This window comes from Lentinula edodes, assembly GCF_021015755.1.
Source record: "Lentinula edodes strain Le(Bin) 0899 ss11 chromosome Unknown C8R40scaffold_1, whole genome shotgun sequence".
Classification (NCBI taxonomy): domain Eukaryota; kingdom Fungi; phylum Basidiomycota; class Agaricomycetes; order Agaricales; family Omphalotaceae; genus Lentinula; species Lentinula edodes.
This window is the reverse complement of record NW_025764307.1, coordinates 158416-175983: the sequence shown is the minus strand read 5'-3', so window position 1 is coordinate 175983 and position 17568 is coordinate 158416. Positions and strand designations below refer to the sequence as shown.

General features: G+C 45.8%; 8 protein-coding genes across 8 annotated transcripts; 4 read left to right on the top strand and 4 right to left on the bottom strand.

The window, feature by feature from the left end:
* Window positions 1-124: 124 nt before the first annotated feature.
* C8R40DRAFT_1164335 (uncharacterized protein) lies at window positions 125-1367 on the top strand (the record flags this gene model as incomplete). Its single annotated transcript, XM_046230477.1, has 4 exons — window positions 125-288; window positions 381-762; window positions 816-1169; window positions 1221-1367. 4 exons carry the CDS (start codon window positions 125-127, stop codon window positions 1365-1367), a joined length of 1047 nt encoding a protein of 348 aa, XP_046091992.1.
* An 859-nt stretch (window positions 1368-2226) lies between these two features.
* C8R40DRAFT_1157474 (aldo/keto reductase) lies at window positions 2227-3693 on the bottom strand (the record flags this gene model as incomplete). The annotated part of the gene is made up of 8 exons (XM_046229630.1): window positions 2227-2383; window positions 2436-2616; window positions 2675-2849; window positions 2914-3121; window positions 3182-3332; window positions 3390-3475; window positions 3541-3560; window positions 3631-3693. 8 exons carry the CDS (start codon window positions 3691-3693, stop codon window positions 2227-2229), a joined length of 1041 nt encoding a protein of 346 aa, XP_046091991.1.
* A 1507-nt stretch (window positions 3694-5200) lies between these two features.
* Window positions 5201-6012, top strand: C8R40DRAFT_1064695 (autophagy-related protein; the record flags this gene model as incomplete). The annotated part of the gene is made up of 6 exons (XM_046225574.1): window positions 5201-5233; window positions 5294-5410; window positions 5456-5551; window positions 5606-5691; window positions 5750-5787; window positions 5834-6012. The coding sequence occupies 6 exons, from the start codon at window positions 5201-5203 to the stop codon at window positions 6010-6012; spliced, it is 549 nt and encodes a 182-aa protein (XP_046091990.1).
* A 1484-nt stretch (window positions 6013-7496) lies between these two features.
* C8R40DRAFT_2763 (uncharacterized protein) lies at window positions 7497-8734 on the top strand. Its single transcript, XM_046234567.1, has 4 exons — window positions 7497-7633; window positions 7686-7903; window positions 7964-8627; window positions 8687-8734. Exons 2-3 carry the CDS (start codon window positions 7896-7898, stop codon window positions 8574-8576), a joined length of 621 nt encoding a protein of 206 aa, XP_046091989.1. The 5' UTR covers window positions 7497-7633; window positions 7686-7895; the 3' UTR covers window positions 8577-8627; window positions 8687-8734.
* Window positions 8735-9094: 360 nt separating this feature from the next.
* Window positions 9095-11107, bottom strand: C8R40DRAFT_1164332 (uncharacterized protein; the record flags this gene model as incomplete). Its single annotated transcript, XM_046230476.1, has 6 exons — window positions 9095-9420; window positions 9487-9916; window positions 9975-10049; window positions 10101-10885; window positions 10935-10963; window positions 11016-11107. 6 exons carry the CDS (start codon window positions 11105-11107, stop codon window positions 9095-9097), a joined length of 1737 nt encoding a protein of 578 aa, XP_046091988.1.
* A 114-nt stretch (window positions 11108-11221) lies between these two features.
* C8R40DRAFT_1164331 (uncharacterized protein) lies at window positions 11222-13275 on the top strand (the record flags this gene model as incomplete). The annotated part of the gene is made up of 4 exons (XM_046230475.1): window positions 11222-11237; window positions 11290-12743; window positions 12797-12944; window positions 13001-13275. 4 exons carry the CDS (start codon window positions 11222-11224, stop codon window positions 13273-13275), a joined length of 1893 nt encoding a protein of 630 aa, XP_046091987.1.
* A 369-nt stretch (window positions 13276-13644) lies between these two features.
* C8R40DRAFT_1164330 (uncharacterized protein) lies at window positions 13645-14287 on the bottom strand (the record flags this gene model as incomplete). The annotated part of the gene is made up of 4 exons (XM_046230474.1): window positions 13645-13710; window positions 13774-13926; window positions 13986-14096; window positions 14153-14287. The coding sequence occupies 4 exons, from the start codon at window positions 14285-14287 to the stop codon at window positions 13645-13647; spliced, it is 465 nt and encodes a 154-aa protein (XP_046091986.1).
* A 702-nt stretch (window positions 14288-14989) lies between these two features.
* Window positions 14990-16309, bottom strand: C8R40DRAFT_1075668 (uncharacterized protein). The gene is made up of 4 exons (XM_046226888.1): window positions 15975-16309; window positions 15767-15924; window positions 15634-15715; window positions 14990-15576 (listed from the first exon to the last, which is right to left on the bottom strand). Exons 1-4 carry the CDS (start codon window positions 16189-16191, stop codon window positions 15161-15163), a joined length of 873 nt encoding a protein of 290 aa, XP_046091985.1. The 5' UTR covers window positions 16192-16309; the 3' UTR covers window positions 14990-15160.
* Between the last annotated feature and the right edge of the window lie 1259 nt (window positions 16310-17568).

Sequence of the window (17568 nt, the reverse complement as noted above, 5' to 3'; positions counted from 1 at the left end):
ATTATGATTTATTTGGCGCCCGTGGCGCTCAAAGTAGTCATGTCTTAGTCACATGCTCTTAAGTATCTATCTGTGTCTAAGATAGTATCTATATACGTTTGTGTTTTGTTTGTTCCTTCATCCTATGTCTGCTCCGAAAATTAGACCCAGAGGGATTCATCAAAACCCAAGGCCTGGCACCACCGACTTCGAATTTGGCCAGAAACAGGCTGCCCAGCAGCTCATATACTATCACACTCTTTGCGCAGCGTTGCAGAAGAAATTTTCTGTCAGTGTATCGAAGGGATTGTAAGTAAAAATTCGAAAAAGCCACTCTCATTGCATACCACATATGTACATTCTCAAAGTATCTGGAAATTAATTCTGACCATTCCTTTCAGCGCCGGCCCTGATGCAAACGGGCGCTTGGTCGGTGACCCTGGCATCACTCTCGGTGTACTTGCCCATCGACCCCTTTCCGATATTAACTTTTCGGAGTATACAGATTTTGCGTTAGAGTCGATCCGAGAATTCAAGTTGGAAATGCGCCCTGGCGGACTAGCGCCACAGGAAGATCTTGAAATCTGGCATGATATGTTCAAGAACAATTTCGAGACAAGAGAAGGCAACGTGTTGAGCTGTACTCATGGTAGTTGCGCTAGCGAGTTCTGGCCTATCATTTATAACTATCACGCTTGCGGAGACACAGGAGACCCAGGTTGGAACAAGCTTTTCAATAGACTCAAGTCAGAGGGATATCCGAAGAGTATCATTCCTTGCAGAGTACGCCTTCATCAGGATTCAACTGCAAGCAACTTGAATTAACTCCTCCCAAGTATTTTGGTGCGCACGCAGGCTGCTGGGATGGCAAATGTCCCTTCCTCCATGATAAGAAATCTGCTGTTGCAAATCGCGAAGCCATACTGAAGGCAAGACGCAAGACGTTCGACTACAAACACAAGCCTACTCCACAACAGTCTTCTGCTCGTATCCGGCTCTTGCTCAACCGTCGGGCAGGCCCCAGCGCCTCCTTCGAGGAACGTGAGGCTCTCATGACCCAGATCCACAAGGAGGTCAAAGGCGATCGCGCATATTGTGCAAATCCAGAGTGCATGAATCCCTGGACAAAGGATCAGATCACGTCCCCGCTGAAGAACTGTAGCCGCTGCAAATTCGTACTATATTGTTCGGTAAGTGATGCTCTTCTAAGTGTATGCTCCGGTACTAATACATGTTGTCAGTCCCAGTGTCAGAAGAAGGACTGGCCTCGTCACAAAGCAGGGCCATGTGCTCCGATAGAAGTTCTTGTCGAGAACGATGATCTTTGGAGTCCTATCGGAACACGCAAGGGCACGGAATTCTTCAAGACGAACTGGGGAGGGGTTTGAATGAACAAGGTATTTCTGTACCACAGGCGGCGAGACGATTTTACGGCAGTACCTCTATAATTCAAGTTCCTGGTTTCGGTCAACTGTTATGAGCATGTAGAAGCATGTAGAGGTGTTACAAGGTCGGACTCAAATAGAAATAGGTAACAGTTTGTACGACAAATATATTTATTATTCATTATTTCCTACCTGGTCTTCCATCTTAAATGTTGTACGCTCAACATCACAGAAATTCTTCAAATCCAACAATTAGAATCCAGTAAAAAAAGTTCCACTCCAAAGATGCAGGGCTGCATTTGCCGCTCCACCGAAATACCTCGCAGGCGACCATCCGAAAGATGTCAAACGAGGATTCTGTCTTTTCTTGATTATGGTGTACACACATCATACTCATCAAACCATGCTAGGAAAATCCGCATATAAGCAGCAGTCTCGTCAGTAACCGGTGACCATAGACCAAGAAGAAATGGATAGTACTACCAAACAGAGATATGAGAGGTTGAGCCCCTAGTTTAACCGACTGGACAACAATTGAACCTGTTGAGTGCTATTCAGAAATCTTTTTGCGCTTTTATAACGAACACTTCCTTTTGTTAGATCGAGCGTATACTACATAGTCTATACGTCTCCGCGAAATCCGACGAGGCAAATATTGAGAAACACAATCGATTGTTGTGGTCCTATCACAGAATCAAGAGTAATCACCTCGCCCAGATTGTTTCACGAGTTTGAAGTCGAACAAAGATGTTGAACAGTACGACAAATTCAAATTGACGTAGTACAATAAATCGATTTATCATTCCCTTTTCCGTCTGTTGAACATTTCCTACATCATAATATTACACTGGCAAATTCAGAACTAGCCCCAAAGATGCATATGTTCATTTGCGGCTCCACCAAAGTACCTTTCACCAGCCACAGGATGGTCGGCCACAACCTTTTCAACGGCTTTGATCTCTTCGCTAGTCAATTCCACATCACCGGCTTCCAGATTTTCCAAAGTACGCGATGCTTTGCTATCAATAGTAAAGTTAGTAAAGATTTAAGCATTGATTGTGGGCTACGCACGACGAGCCAGGGAGAGGTATCATAGTCGGGCCGAGAGATGCTACCCATGCAATACACAGTTGCCCTACAGTGATGGCAGGCTTTCTATTCTCTACGATCGCTTTCAGTCCCTCAACGATAGCCAAGTTGGCCTTGATATTGTCCTCTTTGAAGCGGTCGAGCATAGAGCGGAAGTCACCCTCTACAAGCTCGGTTCAGTACTCATGTGGCAAAGGAGCTCAAGGATTACAATAACAAACCTTCGAGATCTGCAGAGCTCTTGATAGTTCCCGTGAGCAGGCCGTTCCCTAACGGGGAATATGCTAGAACAGAGACGCCCAACTCCGTAGCAGCTGCAATAAGATCTTTCTGTTGCTGTCCGTATTCCCATGCGCTGACTTCGACTTCGACGGCAGCCACGGAACCAGGATGAAGCTATGCACAATCGAGGCGCGGTGAGTAATGATTGTAAAGAAAGTCGGCAGTGACCGCGACTTACAGCATAGGCCTTCCTCAAAGTGCTCCCTTTGCATTCAGATAGTCCAATATGTCCAAATTTACCTTCGTCCCGCAAGGCAATCAAGTTGCTCATGATCGTCTCAAATGGAACCTTGGGATCGATTCGGGCCGGCTGGTACAAGTCAATCTTCTTGATAGGGCCGAGTACTTTCTGACAATTGTCCACGCTGGCCCGAAGGTTCTCAGCACTACATGCAATTGTGAAGGTATAATGAATGAAGATATAGTTGTGAGATCGTGTCACTCACGATGAATCCGGCATAATGGAACCTTTGCCATTCGATTTCATAGCACCTTTGACAGAAAGAAATGTCTTCTCTGCATAATCTGGGTACTTCTCGAAGAAGCGAGAAAGCAATTGCAAATTTCCGACGCCCCAGCTCCTGTCATAGAATTCACCTTGGAAGAAAAACATCATAAGGTGGACGGTAATTTGTACTTGAATTTAATTCTTACCAGCGTTCAAAAACATCTTGGTCGCAGCAGGTAGTGCGTCGACCCCTGCTTTGATGGACTCGAAAGCTTGCTCGTCGCTGACCGCTCTGCAAACACGCAGGTGTCAAAAGAAAATGATTATAAGATTGGCATCTGTGAACATAGTACGCACGTCAATTTCATCAAGCCGTGCTACAACATATAAATATAAGAGTGAATCTAATCAGCGAGAACTCAGGCAAGATGAAAAAAGAGGACTGACAGCAACTCGCCCGACAGAGATATGTGAGGCTGAACCTCCTAGCTTAATCGATTGGGAAACCATTGTATCTGTTGTATGAGGTGTGATAGAGGGCTATTCTGAAACCTTGCTGATCTTTTATAGGATTTATTGATTGTTTCTTGAACGGTTCCTCGTGTGTGCGCGGCACCTTGTCAGATCGAGTGAATAATGTCTCCGACTCAAATCCAGTGACGACTCTGACGAGAGACATATTGATAAGCGAAACAATCGATTGTCCAATCAAGGAAGAATATGAAAGAATCAAAGGATATCGATATTTGTCACTTGCCTAGGTCATTTTCGCATTCAAGGACGAGGCGGTGATCATGAGATTCTACTGCAAGTTGAATACAGCCATGAATGACGCGTCAGTGTATAAGAGTGACACATGCAGCCGGTAAATAAACGCAATCTTCGGCAACGCTACTCGAAATCTGATTCTTCTTCTGGACCTGTGTAAGTATTTACATATCTATCTATCTATCTCCTGGACCTATGTAAATATCTAAGTATGTATCACAGATAGGTATCCGTAAAGGTACTGCCACTTAACCAGCAAGATCAGATTCAAAGCTGTACGTCGCTGGATCAACGGACGTATGGGTGATTTGCAGGAACATTTTAATGCTTGCAATTTCATCGTACTCTAGCAGACTCTGGCCCTGCTCTAGCCCGATGGCATTCTCCGAGCTTTTGAAAGGGCCCAGTTGGTTTACTGACTTGATGATAACTTTTTCAAGCGTTGCATCTTAAGCTCGGCTGAAAGTGTCACGAGGAATATAGTCTGCTTTCTGGTCCTCGAATCAGCAAGTGGACTTACATGGCGTCTGCTCAGTCACTCACTAGTAGTATCTGCAAGATCCCCAATAGTGCCCATGGTCCACAATCGGCGGGATAATAATACTAGACGAGTTGGTATTTGTTGGTGTTCCCTTGGGCTAACGCGACTATCGTGTCGGACCCGGAATGCCAAGCACTACACAGGTAGTTCTCCATCGTATAATCTGGTTGTCATACTCAAGGTCAAGAAAGGACTCAACGACTTCTCCACGTAGCTAGGATATTCCAAGAAATGTTTTGAAGCGGTCAAATCAAGCAAATCCTGTGGCAATTTCCGCCTTGAGCGATACATGACTTGAAAGACCATAATTCAATTTGGATTTTATCAATATCTGAAAAGATTTGAAAAGATCTTGTGCAGAGAAGGGAGCGTCGGTGGCTATTTTGATAGCCTCAAAGGGTCCTCGTTAAATTCTTAATCCAGATGCTCGAAGGCGACAAAGGAGAGCACACAAGGTCAGAGAATGACTAGTGAGCTTTCAGAGTGGGTGAATTTACACGGTCAACGTTCCGGAGGATTTGAAACAGACCTAATAGCTATGAGGCTGTAGCGCTTGAAACCCAGGATACATAGGATAGAACGTATGTTCTGTTCGTGTACGAGACAGGGCGCCAGGACATAGAGGTTCATAGCCAGGATTCACGATGAGTGAAGAAGAACACGTGCAAAGCTCTTATCTTATCTTCGACTCATGTGGTGCGATGCGAAATGAACACATATCCTACTATCACCATCGACTTGGTAAGATGCGGTTTTACGCTTTATACTCTACGCTTTCAACTCAACTGACGCATCAACAAGATCCTCGATCGAGTCACCATCAAAGATGTTCTTCACGCCATACTCGATGCCATTCTTTTTCACCGCTTATTTGGAACAGTGAAGCCAACGACGAGGGAGGTGTTCGGTGTGACTATGGTATGTATAATTCCTCAATTTGACTTGAGGCTAATGTGCTTACAGCCAGGTGTGTCAGACGCCGAGATGGGACAGCTTGTAGAGGAAAAGGTAGAATTATTTTGGAAGGGAATCGAGGAAGGGATGAGCAAACGGGGTCAGGTATTATTCGTACCAATTACTTTGAGTCTCAGTTTCCATCTAAAATCCACATAGATCATAATAACTTTCTCTGAAAAACGTCCCAAGAAAAGCTGGTTCCAAGTCTACGTTGGCGAAGAAGATGTACCTTGGGAACAGTGGTGACTATTTGCCGAGGTTTCCTGGTTAATCCCCTTCCTCTTACTGCTTGGAATACAGGATAATCAATGCGGAAATCCAACAGCCACGCGACAGAGGTATATTCTTCATCCCACCTGTATTTCCCTCGTTCATTTTTTGAAGACCGACAAAAATTCGATGCTGCCCTTTCGAACACCTTGACCAAAGCCATCCACACAATGCTCACGCATACCTCGTCCGATCGTGGTCGCACTGCTGTTCCACTTATCACGAACGCCACAGGAATATCTCCGTTTCCTATCAGGATCGCCGTGAAGGTTGGGGGAGTTGAGATTGGTTGAGGCGGTATGAACTAAGTGAGGCCTACGTTGTCGGAAAACTCATGATAATATTGGACAGACTGCTTTATACATTTGTGAGTGATTTCAAATCACTTTTAGAGCGTTTTTCAAGCCAGTGTCACCACCCACGTACCCAGGTATTATATAATTCAATTCCAAACTGGGTTCCCACTTTGATATGATTTTCCTTTCTCTTCACAATGTGTTAAGTTGAGATTGAACATACCTGAATTCCACAAACCAAATCACGAATCACGATATTGTTCCAGGCTCTCGTCACTGTAAAATTCTCCCCATTCACTGTACTGAAACGATTCGAATACAAACATCAACACTCCGTACGGTTCTGGTCGAACATACTAAGATGACATCTTGGTTGGTTAGTCGTTGTCGTTGTCCGCGCCCTTCTGCTGGAATCCTCGGGGATTAGGAGAACTTCTAATTTCCAAAATCAGGCCACAGAACGTAGCCCCAAAGAATATAAAACACCCCATATCTGAAACTCGGCAAATACATAGCTTACGGGTCCTTTCCCGCCGTTGCTTCAGCTGCATGGCACCATCGTCGCAAAAATCCAAACAGTATAATTAAATGCTCGTAGATCAAATCCACTAGTTCCAACTCCACCGGAGGTCAAGTCGATGAAGTGCGTGTACGGGTACCGTATAGTTTGTATGGTGTGGGTTTGGCTCTTACCGCACTGCTTATCCTGAAAGTTACAACTAACTTTCCTCGAAAAACAGGGGTAGACAAATGCCGCTGGTAATTTATCAAAGGAAAAGTAAAACGAACAGTAGATGCTTTTGGTTGCATACGCTTAGGATGTGTCGAGAGTAACTCGGGTGCGCAAGCGCAGATTTCTAATCGCGGGGTACGTTTTAGTCACGAAGTTCTTCTGATAGTTGCTATGAAACTTAGGATCGGATGAGACCGTATGTTTTCATTTCCGAAGACCGTTTGGCAGGACTTCACCGAGCCGGGTCGCTGAAATGAGCTCTGACCTCGAAGAAGTCGAAGATGGATCATTGGATCTCGGATATTTGATAGTATTCTGAAGTTTGATACACGCGGCACATATGGCGTACTCCTGTCCTTGTTCCTTCTTGTGTAAGTCAAAAGGCGCTGGTGTTGATTGACCGACGTTACTCACATTTCTCGCTGCAGTTCAACTCGCGTCTTGACTGGAGAAAAGTCTTCAACGTCATCTCACTGACAAGAATGTTGGTCCTTGTGTGTCATTAACGGGAGATCCGTTGCTCATAATTTTCCAATACAGTATGTATGTTGCCACTTAAGTGAACGTTGCCTTTTTTTCAAACCCTCTTAAAGTTTGATACCTCAAGCTTATTGGACGCCGATTCCCTGGCTCTGGACAGGTTCTCATTCGTGGTTCACCGTCTCCTCGCCACTTAATTAGGACGATCGCTTCTTCCTACTGCATACAGTATGATATCTGTATGTCTCTTTCTACACGAAACTTCTCCCGCTTCTTCTTGCAACGCGTGTCTTCTCGTAACACTTTCTTTAAATATCCATCTTAAGCTTGAGAAATCTTCGGATACGCAAGCACGCTTTGGCCAGGACCTTAATTAATATCCTATCCGGAGAGTCACGGCTTGTGGTATAACTTGAATTTGGGCGGTTTATGACCTACATATGATGAAAATTTGCAGGGTCCTAAGTTCAACTAGGTTTTCACAGCTTTAGCAATGGAAGGCGAACCAATCAGGAACAAAGACTTCTATGGTTCATACACTGACTCGTTTGGAGGGTTACACGATGTAAATAAATACTAAATAGCAAACCGTCAGCGAAGATAATCTATCTCCTTTACCTGACCCACCCCATCGTGCACGATCGTAGAGCCTCTCTGGTTCTACACAATGGAAAAGTTAGTGCAGCTCGTGCTCCATGTTTGACAAGCCCTACTCATCACAAGTCGTTGGCAAAGCACTTATTATGATGTAGAGTCACCATATTTGCCTGAGTTCGGGATCGTTCCTTCCTTTTCAACCAGCTTGGACGAGTGTAACTCTTACATTAACTGGTCAAACGCTCAAAGTTTCATTGACGATACCCTTGAGCGTATGGATCATGCTCCCACTGGCACTGATATGCAGGACTTAGTCTACTGCGAGCCTGGTGAATCAGAATGCAGCAAAGAACAGTGGGAAAAGGAGGAAGTACAAGATATTGGTTCGGAAACGGGAACTACCCACGCATCAATGGAACAGACGGACCCTACTAAGGTCGGGTCTTCTGCGGGTCGAGCTGCCGCTGAGCGGCGACGCATTGCGCATCCCACCGGAGGGAGAAACCCATCGAGATTCTTTTGCACGATACCGGGCTGCGGGGCCCAGTTTACAGCGAAACATAACTACAACTGTGAGTGGCCTTCCAGTCTCGCAATCCTATTATTGATTGAGTCACTAGATCATGTCAACGCCCATAACAAGATCAGACGATTCCAGTGCAATGCTTGTAAAAACCGATATCCATCCATGAATAATCTGAAGCGGCATTGGCGTACTTGCAAGGGTACCAAGGGTGCCCGCTCTGTGTAGGGCTACTTCAGTGCCGGCGATGCGCCGGCAGTTTCGCACTAGTTTCACATAGTGAGTTGAGCTGATGCAATTTATCTGGAACAGTTTGTTTTAAGGCGTCTTCTTGCTAGAACCGAAGAGACTATGACATACCGCCATCAAATAAATAGAAAAAAAAGCTTATGACGAAATAGGGTGTACATACCGTGGACCCAAATTTCAAAGTTCAAGCACCCTCAGGTACAATACAGAAGAAGAAAAAATTCTGTTAGCACTGATGTCAAGTCGACAACTCTCGTTTGACCAATTTTGGCCATTGAAGTTTTCTCTGGATATATATCGAGATCTTCAGTTTCGTTATTCAGTTTTTCGCCGTGAGGATTCAGGATTTCCAGAGTTGGTTCTACTAATATTCCGAATATGGAATCAATTACCCAACTACGATTTGAACAAATTAATATCTAGGAACTTGGAAGCAAAGATGGGGGATGAACACATCATCATGACCCAAAGGCATGCCAGCTGAATGTACGGAGGCTTTAGTTTTCTACGTTCGGAGGAGTGGATTGATTTGTCGGTATATTGGTCATCGTTGTGAGATTAGGTGTTGCCAGAGTTCCTGAGTGGATATTGTTTAGAGCGTAACTGGCCACTACATCGGGTCTGGGTCCAGAAATTGTCGCTGATGGATAACGAGAAGTTGGATCCATCAACGTAAAGTGATGAGTCGCCATCGGCGGAAGGGGAAGGGGAGGAAGAATATACTTTGGAGTGTAAGCTGATGCCTGAGGGGCGCGAGTATAGTTCGGTAATTGGGGGATGTCGGCAATTCCCCGACCTGCTTCGACACAAGGACGACAGAATCCTGAGAATCAGATGGGAGAAATAAGATACGTAAACCAAACAAGTCGAGTACGAAATAGACACCCACGTCCACCAAGCATTAGAGGAACATCAGTCGCTTGACATGACCTACACTTAATTTCAGTCGCTGCAGGCTGAGATTGATATTCTGATTTCAAGGTTGTGCGTTGTTTTCGTTTCTTCGGTGGCGGAGGAGCTGCGTGTGTAGAGGTATCTGTGAGAGCAGAAGGAGTAGGAAGAGCAGAAGAATGACTTGATTGAGTCAGGCTATAGTTAGCAACACTCCCTGCACCAGTGATCGCGGCAGCAAGATCCAAAGCCGCGTTCAATTCAGCAGCACTCCTTTTCCGTCGCGGTGGTTTTGCGTTTGTTTGAGTGTCGAGTGAAGATCTTTCTAGTTCCTGAGGCGTCTTTGTAACAGGCTTCCTGATACGCCTAGACTTGAGAAGCGAAGCCGGGGGCTTGAGAGCTTTCATGGGGTAAGGAGCTGACACTGCCTATTTAGAAAATCAATATCCAGTTAGAATCGTGGGTGCAGTAGGAATGGACCCTTACGGCTTTGATGTGATCGAGTAGTAGTCCCTCTGGAAGACGATAGGCAAGGTAGGTTTTTCGCGGCTGCTTGCCTTTCTGCAGCAGGATCAGAAGTCTGGAGATCAGAAAGAATGAAGATGAACGAACAAGTTGGTTCAAAGTTTTCCTATTTGCATTCATGATGTCTTCTCCACCTGCCCAGCGGTTCAAACTATCCCACAGAGATTCGGAAGCTCCGTGCAAAGACAACCTTAACATACGATATTGACTTGAGCTCTGCCCTTGTGATTCTTCTGTTATTTTCTGCATCGAGCTACTGTTCTGCAGTTGAATATATGAGGTCACGACGATGTCTTCGGATCCTGATACACGCTCGCACACTGTAGTTCCGCGAGGAAAGATGAAGCGGTTAGAGGATGCCTCAAATTCAATAACGAGATCAAATTCCTTGTTTGACTCTGGTGTGGTAGACAGTGCACTTGAATTCTGAGCGTTCAAACTACTATATTGCGACGCAGGTAAAGGATTAGCGGCCAACGACCGGATAGTGATACTCAGCATGTGCAGTTGATCTGGAGTCGCCTGCCCGGCATTGGCAAGCTGAAGAAGAGATGCCAGGATAGGGTTCGTCGCGGCAGCGGCATTAATTTGATCTATGAGAGCAGGAGTAGCCATGGTCGGTTCAAGAGCAGAAGGGGTGGTACTGGCGTAAGAAGTCGAAATCAGGCCCTGGTTTGAATGATATGTAGGGAGATAGATTGCTTCGTAGAACGTAGTATTTGGGAATATATGAGGACCAATCTGAACTTCACATTTTCCGCGAAGATGCAAACTGTGTGGCGGAGGCGATGAAGTATCTGATCCAGCCTTAAATCCCTTTTTGACCTTGCTGGAAAACTTTGGGAGCACGGAGGTGAGCCATCTCTCTCTTGCTATAAGGAGTTTGAGTACCATCTCAAGGAGGTGCTCTTGATTGCTCACAGCGTTGAAGGGAAAAGGCAAGAACATGACTGTGGCGAAAAAGGGTTTAGGTAAATACCAACACCGTAAATACTTACGCACCTTTCTGCAACACTCTGGAGCACCTCCTCACCCTTCTTGGTCTCCCATCCTCTATCTGAGCCAGTTTCAAGTTGAATATCGGGGTTGCTCATAAAGGACTAACATTATTTAAATAAATGACAGCGTCTAAATATTTGTACTCAGATAAGACGTGTGCGCCTATCTTTATCCGCAACTTTCATGATCGCTGGTAATATTAATGAACAATGACCAGCCGCGTTCGTAAGTATTTGTCCATCATGGGGTATGTCCTTGTCATAATTCGGATTGTCAGAAAAAGGAGGGCCTGTTTTTAGGCCTTTAGCCCGCCAAAAATCGCGTCCTACTGCGCCGACTCAGGGGGCAGTCCCTCGTCAACAGTCTGTGGTAGTAGAACAGGAACAGAGCAGTCCCTCTTTACATTCTTCAACTGCTCCTGCGTCTTTACCAGGAAATGGAATCGCTGCTGCAGCTTCCACTTTTTCAGATGATTCTCAAGCACCAAAAGCAGTTGCTGTCCCGATTGTAGCGCCGTCTGCGTCGATGCCACTACCAGCCCTGAATTCAGTCCCCTCCTTCTCGCCTTCTTCCTCTGCCTTCATTTCGCAACATGTGGCTCCATTATCACTTCCTCCTCCACTTGCCCCTAGTATTCAATCAGTTATACCTACACCTTCCCAGCCACCTCTTCGACCTCAACCTACCCCAATGATACCTCTGATACAGTCCTCTAGCTATTTCCCACCACCAAGCAACGTTTTACACAACTCTGTCACCGAGAACGCATCCACACTTCCTACTCCACGCTCGGCACTCAATGTCGAAAGTCATGTTAAGACGCCCCAGTGGAGGGATGACAATTCCGTTGTAGAGAATGTGGCGCAAAACACAGACCCGAACGGAAATGGAGAAGATGCTTCCATTGAAAGTACTCCGAAAGAGGCCACGAAGAAAAGGAAGCCGCGCTCTGCAAGAAATACTACAGCAGACAATGAAGATGGCACTGCGGAACCTCGACCTGCTAAACGAAGGAAACAAGCCTCAAAATCGAAAACAACCCGCAGCGATGATGTGAATGGGAACAACGTTCAAAAAACTCGTCGAAAGAGGAGTCGAAAAACTCGCTCCCCGTCACTACCGCCATTTGATCCTGACGCTGATCCAGGCGAAAACATAGATCCCACTGTCGTCACTATGGCTTTGCTTTGCAGCGATACCGGTCAAGGTCGCGTTAGCAGTAAAGCCCAAGAGGTTCTCAACAATCACGTAACGTGGAAGGCATCCAACCGCGAGAGACGTGCCAGGATGAAGATTATGATGGAACGAAAGAAGTATGGACAACCAGAGGATGAAGATACACCTCCCGAGGCTCCCACAACATCCGATCTTGCGCCTGTCGTTCCAGCCGCAGAATCATCCCACTCCAGACAACCGTCTCCATTTCTTGATAATGCCGCCTCTACATCGACCCCTGCTGTTGCTGCTAACCTTGACCCGGATTCCTTCGACTATACGCAGAAGCTTGCCGTTAGTCGATTTAATGTGCAAGTGCGGATCGGACCCAACGGCGAAACCATCATTGACGAAGAATCATTGGTTGTAGATCGTGCGGGCGATATGGAGGACGACACAAGTGGTTATACGCATGTAATCGAGAGTGATAGATCCAAATTCACCAATAGCAGTACATATGGGACGAAACTTCGCGGGACAAGGTGGAGCGCAGAAGAAACCGAACTGTTCTATGAGGTGAGAATGATTCGACTGATACGTCTTGGTTCTCAAGGTTTAACATAACACAGGCACTTTCTCAATATGGCGAAAACTATGAACTGATTTCGTATGTTATGCCTGGCCGAGATCGTAAATCTTGCAAGAACAAATTCAAAGCCGAAGACAAGAAAAATCCCGCACGTATCAATCATTGCCTGAATAACAGCATACCAGTTGGTACGTGTGCTCGGGTATGACCTCCTGAACTGTCAAATTTACACTGGATATACTAGACATAGAGACACTCTCTCGCATGACAGGTCGAGACTTTTCTGGTCCCACTCCGGAGATTACCCTGCCAAAACCTGTGGAACATGTAGCGTCAGCGGCCACTGCCCAAGGTGAGGCAGACCCATCCGAAGGCACTAGCATCCAAGATAGACATCGAGATCTTCCTTCGTCATCAAAATCTCGCAAACGCAGTCGTAGTCGTACTGCTGGAGCGCCAGAGGAAGGCTTGATGGTCATCGGTGATCTAGATACGTTCGTCGACCTTGACGCAGAATGATCCCGAGGAGTTTTGTAGTCATTTTGGGGATGTAATGAAGATGTCGAAAATGACAGTCAATTTGATCTCTTGTCTACGATACAGGACTACGGCGAAAGCTACCCATGTACGTTTCGTTGCCAGCGTGTTTGATTTTATTATATATGTTACTTCAGCTGTCAGCTGGCGAAATCCAAAATGTTTAATATTTCGATATTTAATAATGAGCGAATTGGTACTTTTGAAAAAGGAGTGTATTGAGCAGCAGTTGTGACAAGCAAACTACAGGGAAGGAAAAAATCAGATCATTAATAATGCCTACCATACCAGTAGTAGCTCACCTAGTTCGATGGAAGAAAAGTTGAGTTGAGTATGTAAAGGATGCCAAGTTCACTGCCGGGTCCGAGAAGCTCTGGTGGTTGGGAACAGTCGGCGAGCAAAGGCAACAGCTTTATCCTGATGAGTGGAAGACCAAGTTGCACTCAAAGAAACCCAGCCAGATATACAATCTGGACATACCAAGACAATTTTCACAACTTGTCCCCTTTGAGAAGGAACATTCTCTGCCCGAAGGGTTTTCGACTCTGGCCTTGGCCCTGGCTCTGGAGTTGATTGTGCAAAACTGACATCGTTGTTTGTGGCCTCATCAAAAATCCAGTCGGGAATGAGGAACTGTAGTCGAAGGTTTGTACATGTCAGTATTTTGTCGAAATCATACTAGACTAGTCTACCGAAGATTGAATCCCATAAACCAATACGCCATCGATTTCTTCGATATCTTCTTCATAGTCAACCAGCTCATTCGAACGCTGTGGAGCGGGGATTTTAAGCATGGTGCTAGACTGTAGAAAGATTCAGATAAACGTACTCGACCGTCGCGGTAAGGATGATGTCTCACGGTGAACACATGAGATGGGCGTAATTCAATAAATTCGGAGGATTGGCGAATTCGATGACTCTCTTCTAGCACCGCGCCGATGGTGGGGAATCGTGGCTCTCTGCGAGTGAGTCTGGGACGGAACACAGGGGGCATAGCGACTGTGTTGGACAAGGTTGGACAAAGTGAACGGAAGGAAAAAGTAAGGGACGCTGATAGATGGAAAGAAAGAGCAATTCCGACGAAACCTAGACCCTTAACAGCAGGAATTGCTTTTTATATCTGTGGCGGAGAAAGCGGCGCATTCGCCATGGCCCATCGCTATTGGTCCTGAGTCAAGTCGAAAAAATTACTCTGTGAGAAAGTGAAGAGAAGCCCACGAAAAAGAAAAGGAGAACGCCTTGAAACGGATTTCAAAATGAATCATCCGGGATCCCAGTCGGATATTCATTTTCAACGCCAACCGCGGTGCCACCCTGGTGCCACCATCAAGAACATTTATGGGAAACGCCCGGAAACCTCAATGCACGTATGTAAGTAACTATATAAGTAAAGTCTGAATAAAGATGATCAGCGCGTTACGTGACCGTGCTAACACAAAGAAACATAGCCATTGGGGACGTCGGAGAAGAGAAGAGCAAAGGTAGACCCTGTCATTTCGCGTTGCGGGGGGTTGCGGTTGCATAGGATCAATGTCATGGAACATTCTATGCAATGTAACCTTGATGCGACGTGTAGCTCGCGTCATCATCACGATCCCGTGATCTCAGTAAGAGAGGAGCAGTATCAGGCAGTATCCGTGCTCAGTAAATACTTCCTTATAGAAACGCACACTCACCAACGGTGTCGCCTCTCTGGGCGTAGGTTGCTTTTCTACCTGGGTTCTCCTTCAAAGTTTTTCAAGATCTCCAGTCCATGACATACATAACGGCACAAAACTACAAGATTATTTCAAGGTCTGTCTATGTAATGATAAGATCTAATCCAGAATAGATTCAACAAATACTCCATTCACAATAAAAGTTGATTCTATACACAAGTTTTCACCCCCAAACTAGCTGCTTGTCGGTTGATATTTGAGAAGATGTCACTGACTGCGGATACCTGTTTCGAACGAGCGGTTCTCACGGTTGATGGACTACGGCGGCTCGTATGAGTCTCAACCCCTGAGCTCCGAGCTTCCACGAGGGACGACAAAGAATCAGCACGAGGTCGAGAAAATGGGTCAAAGCGGGGAAGGGGAACAATATGCTTAGGACTGTTTTCGGTCGCGACAGCGGGAGGGTATGTATGTCGAAATTGGGGTAGTTGGGGCACGGGAGGAGGAAGATCATCCACAGCCGAGGTACGGTGACACGGGGGAGGTGTATTCCTTCGACGGTTTTGAAGGTAGGGAAGGGATATCGAGTCTTTGACACGCGGGAATCTGAAACTGCGCATGCGAACTGGAAATGAACACCATATAAGAACCAGATGGAGTGACTGAAATGGAGTGAGTTCACCTCTTTCACTCGTGACTGGATGGCGGGGCTCTTGAAAGTTTGACCCTATGTCGGTAGCCGCATTGGCTGAGGCTGGGCTCATCTTCGGAATCGGTATCAGTAACGAGTGATCAAGCAAAGTAGCAGGACCCACATCAGGATCCGAAGGCGGGAGAACCTGGGGCTTTGCTATTGAGGAGGAACCACTATGCACTCTTTTGCTGTGGGTACTGCTTTCCAATGTGGCTTTCCTCATCCTAGCGCGTTCTTGAGCACGAAGAGCGTATTGAACGTCTCTTGCCACATCGTTCTCTGAATTAGGATTAGACCAGTGGTTGGGTGAACGGTAAATCAAAACAAACCTTCATAGGGCCTCGACGTAGAACGGCCAAACGGTCCTCTCGATGATTGGTGGATCGCCATCGTATACTCTGGACTAAATTGGTGTTGAAGACTTGGACCCAGAGGTCTTGTAGAACGGGGTTTACTTGGTGTCCGAAAGCCTTGTAAGCTCGAACCGTAGTGCGAATCCTGCACACAGAGGCTGGAGGCATAAGGAGGGAACACAACGTTGGACATGATACGAGAACAACCACTGCATGCAATGACTAATAAGTTTGCGCAGCTTAGCGAAAACTTATAAGATACTGTCGAAAAATGAAAGCCCGATAAGATTGCGGACTTATGAAAGAACTTATTGAAGATAAATGTGACAACCCTGTCACATAAGTTTTACATAAGAAACAATAACAAATGTGGAACTTATGGGATTTAAATGGAATTGTCGGAAACTATAAGTATTCAATAAGGTCACATACTTTTAGAACAATAGCACAAGACTTATAGGAAAAATTATCTGATGAAGTACTAGATAAGTATTTGATAGGTAGGGTTTTATATCTGAAACTTGCAGGATACTGATGTAGTACAGAAGAGGAACTTATGGAATACATATTGGGAACTTATGTGACAGGGTAACAAATAAGGCTCTCAAAATAAAATGATTTAGTTAAAAACTTATAGAATAATTATATGACATGAGGAGAGTGATGAAAGCATCACATGTTGGAGAATGTCCAAAGAGGTGTGAAGCATGCTCAAGTGTGTCGAAGCTCAGTTTGGATGTGTTGAAGCATTGCAGAAGGGTGCGAAGCATGCTCAAGTGTGTCGGAGCTTAGTTTGAATGTGTTGAAGCATGTCAGAAGGATGCAAAGCATGCTCAAGTTTGTCAAAGCTTAGGACTTGAGCATGAAGCATGCTCAAATGTGTCAAAGCTTAGTTTGGATGTTTCAAAGCATGTCAGATGTGTTGAAGCATGTCGGAGGGGTGCGAAGCATGCTCAAGTGTGTCGAAGCTCAGTCTGGATGTGTTGAAGGATGTCGGAGGGGTGTGAAGCATGCTCAAGTGTGTCGAAGCTCAGTTTGGATGTGTTGAAGCATTGCGGAAGGGTGCGAAGCATGCTCAAGTGTGTCGGAGCTTAGTTTGAATGTGTTGAAGCATGTCAGAAGGATGCAAAGCATGCTCAAGTTTGTCAAAGCTTAGGACTTGAGCATGAAGCATGCTCAAATGTGTCAAAGCTTAGTTTGGATGTTTCAAAGCATGTCAGATGTGTTGAAGCATGTCGGAGGGGTGTGAAGCATGCTCAAGTGTGTCGAAGCTCAGTCTGGATGTGTTGAAGCATGTCGGAAGGGTGCAAAGCATGCTCAAGTGTGTCGAAGCTCAGTCTAGATGTGTTGAAGCATGTCGGAGGGGTGTGAAGCATGCTTAAGTGTGTCGAAGCTCAGTCTGGATGTGTTGAAGCATTACGGAGGGGTGTGAAGCATGCTCAAGTGTGTCGAAGCTTAGTTTGGATGTGTTGAAGGATGTCGGAGGGGTGTGAAGCATGCTCAAGTGTGTCGAAGCTCAGTCTGGATGTGTTGAAGCATGTCGGAAGGGTGCGAAGCATACTCAAGTGTG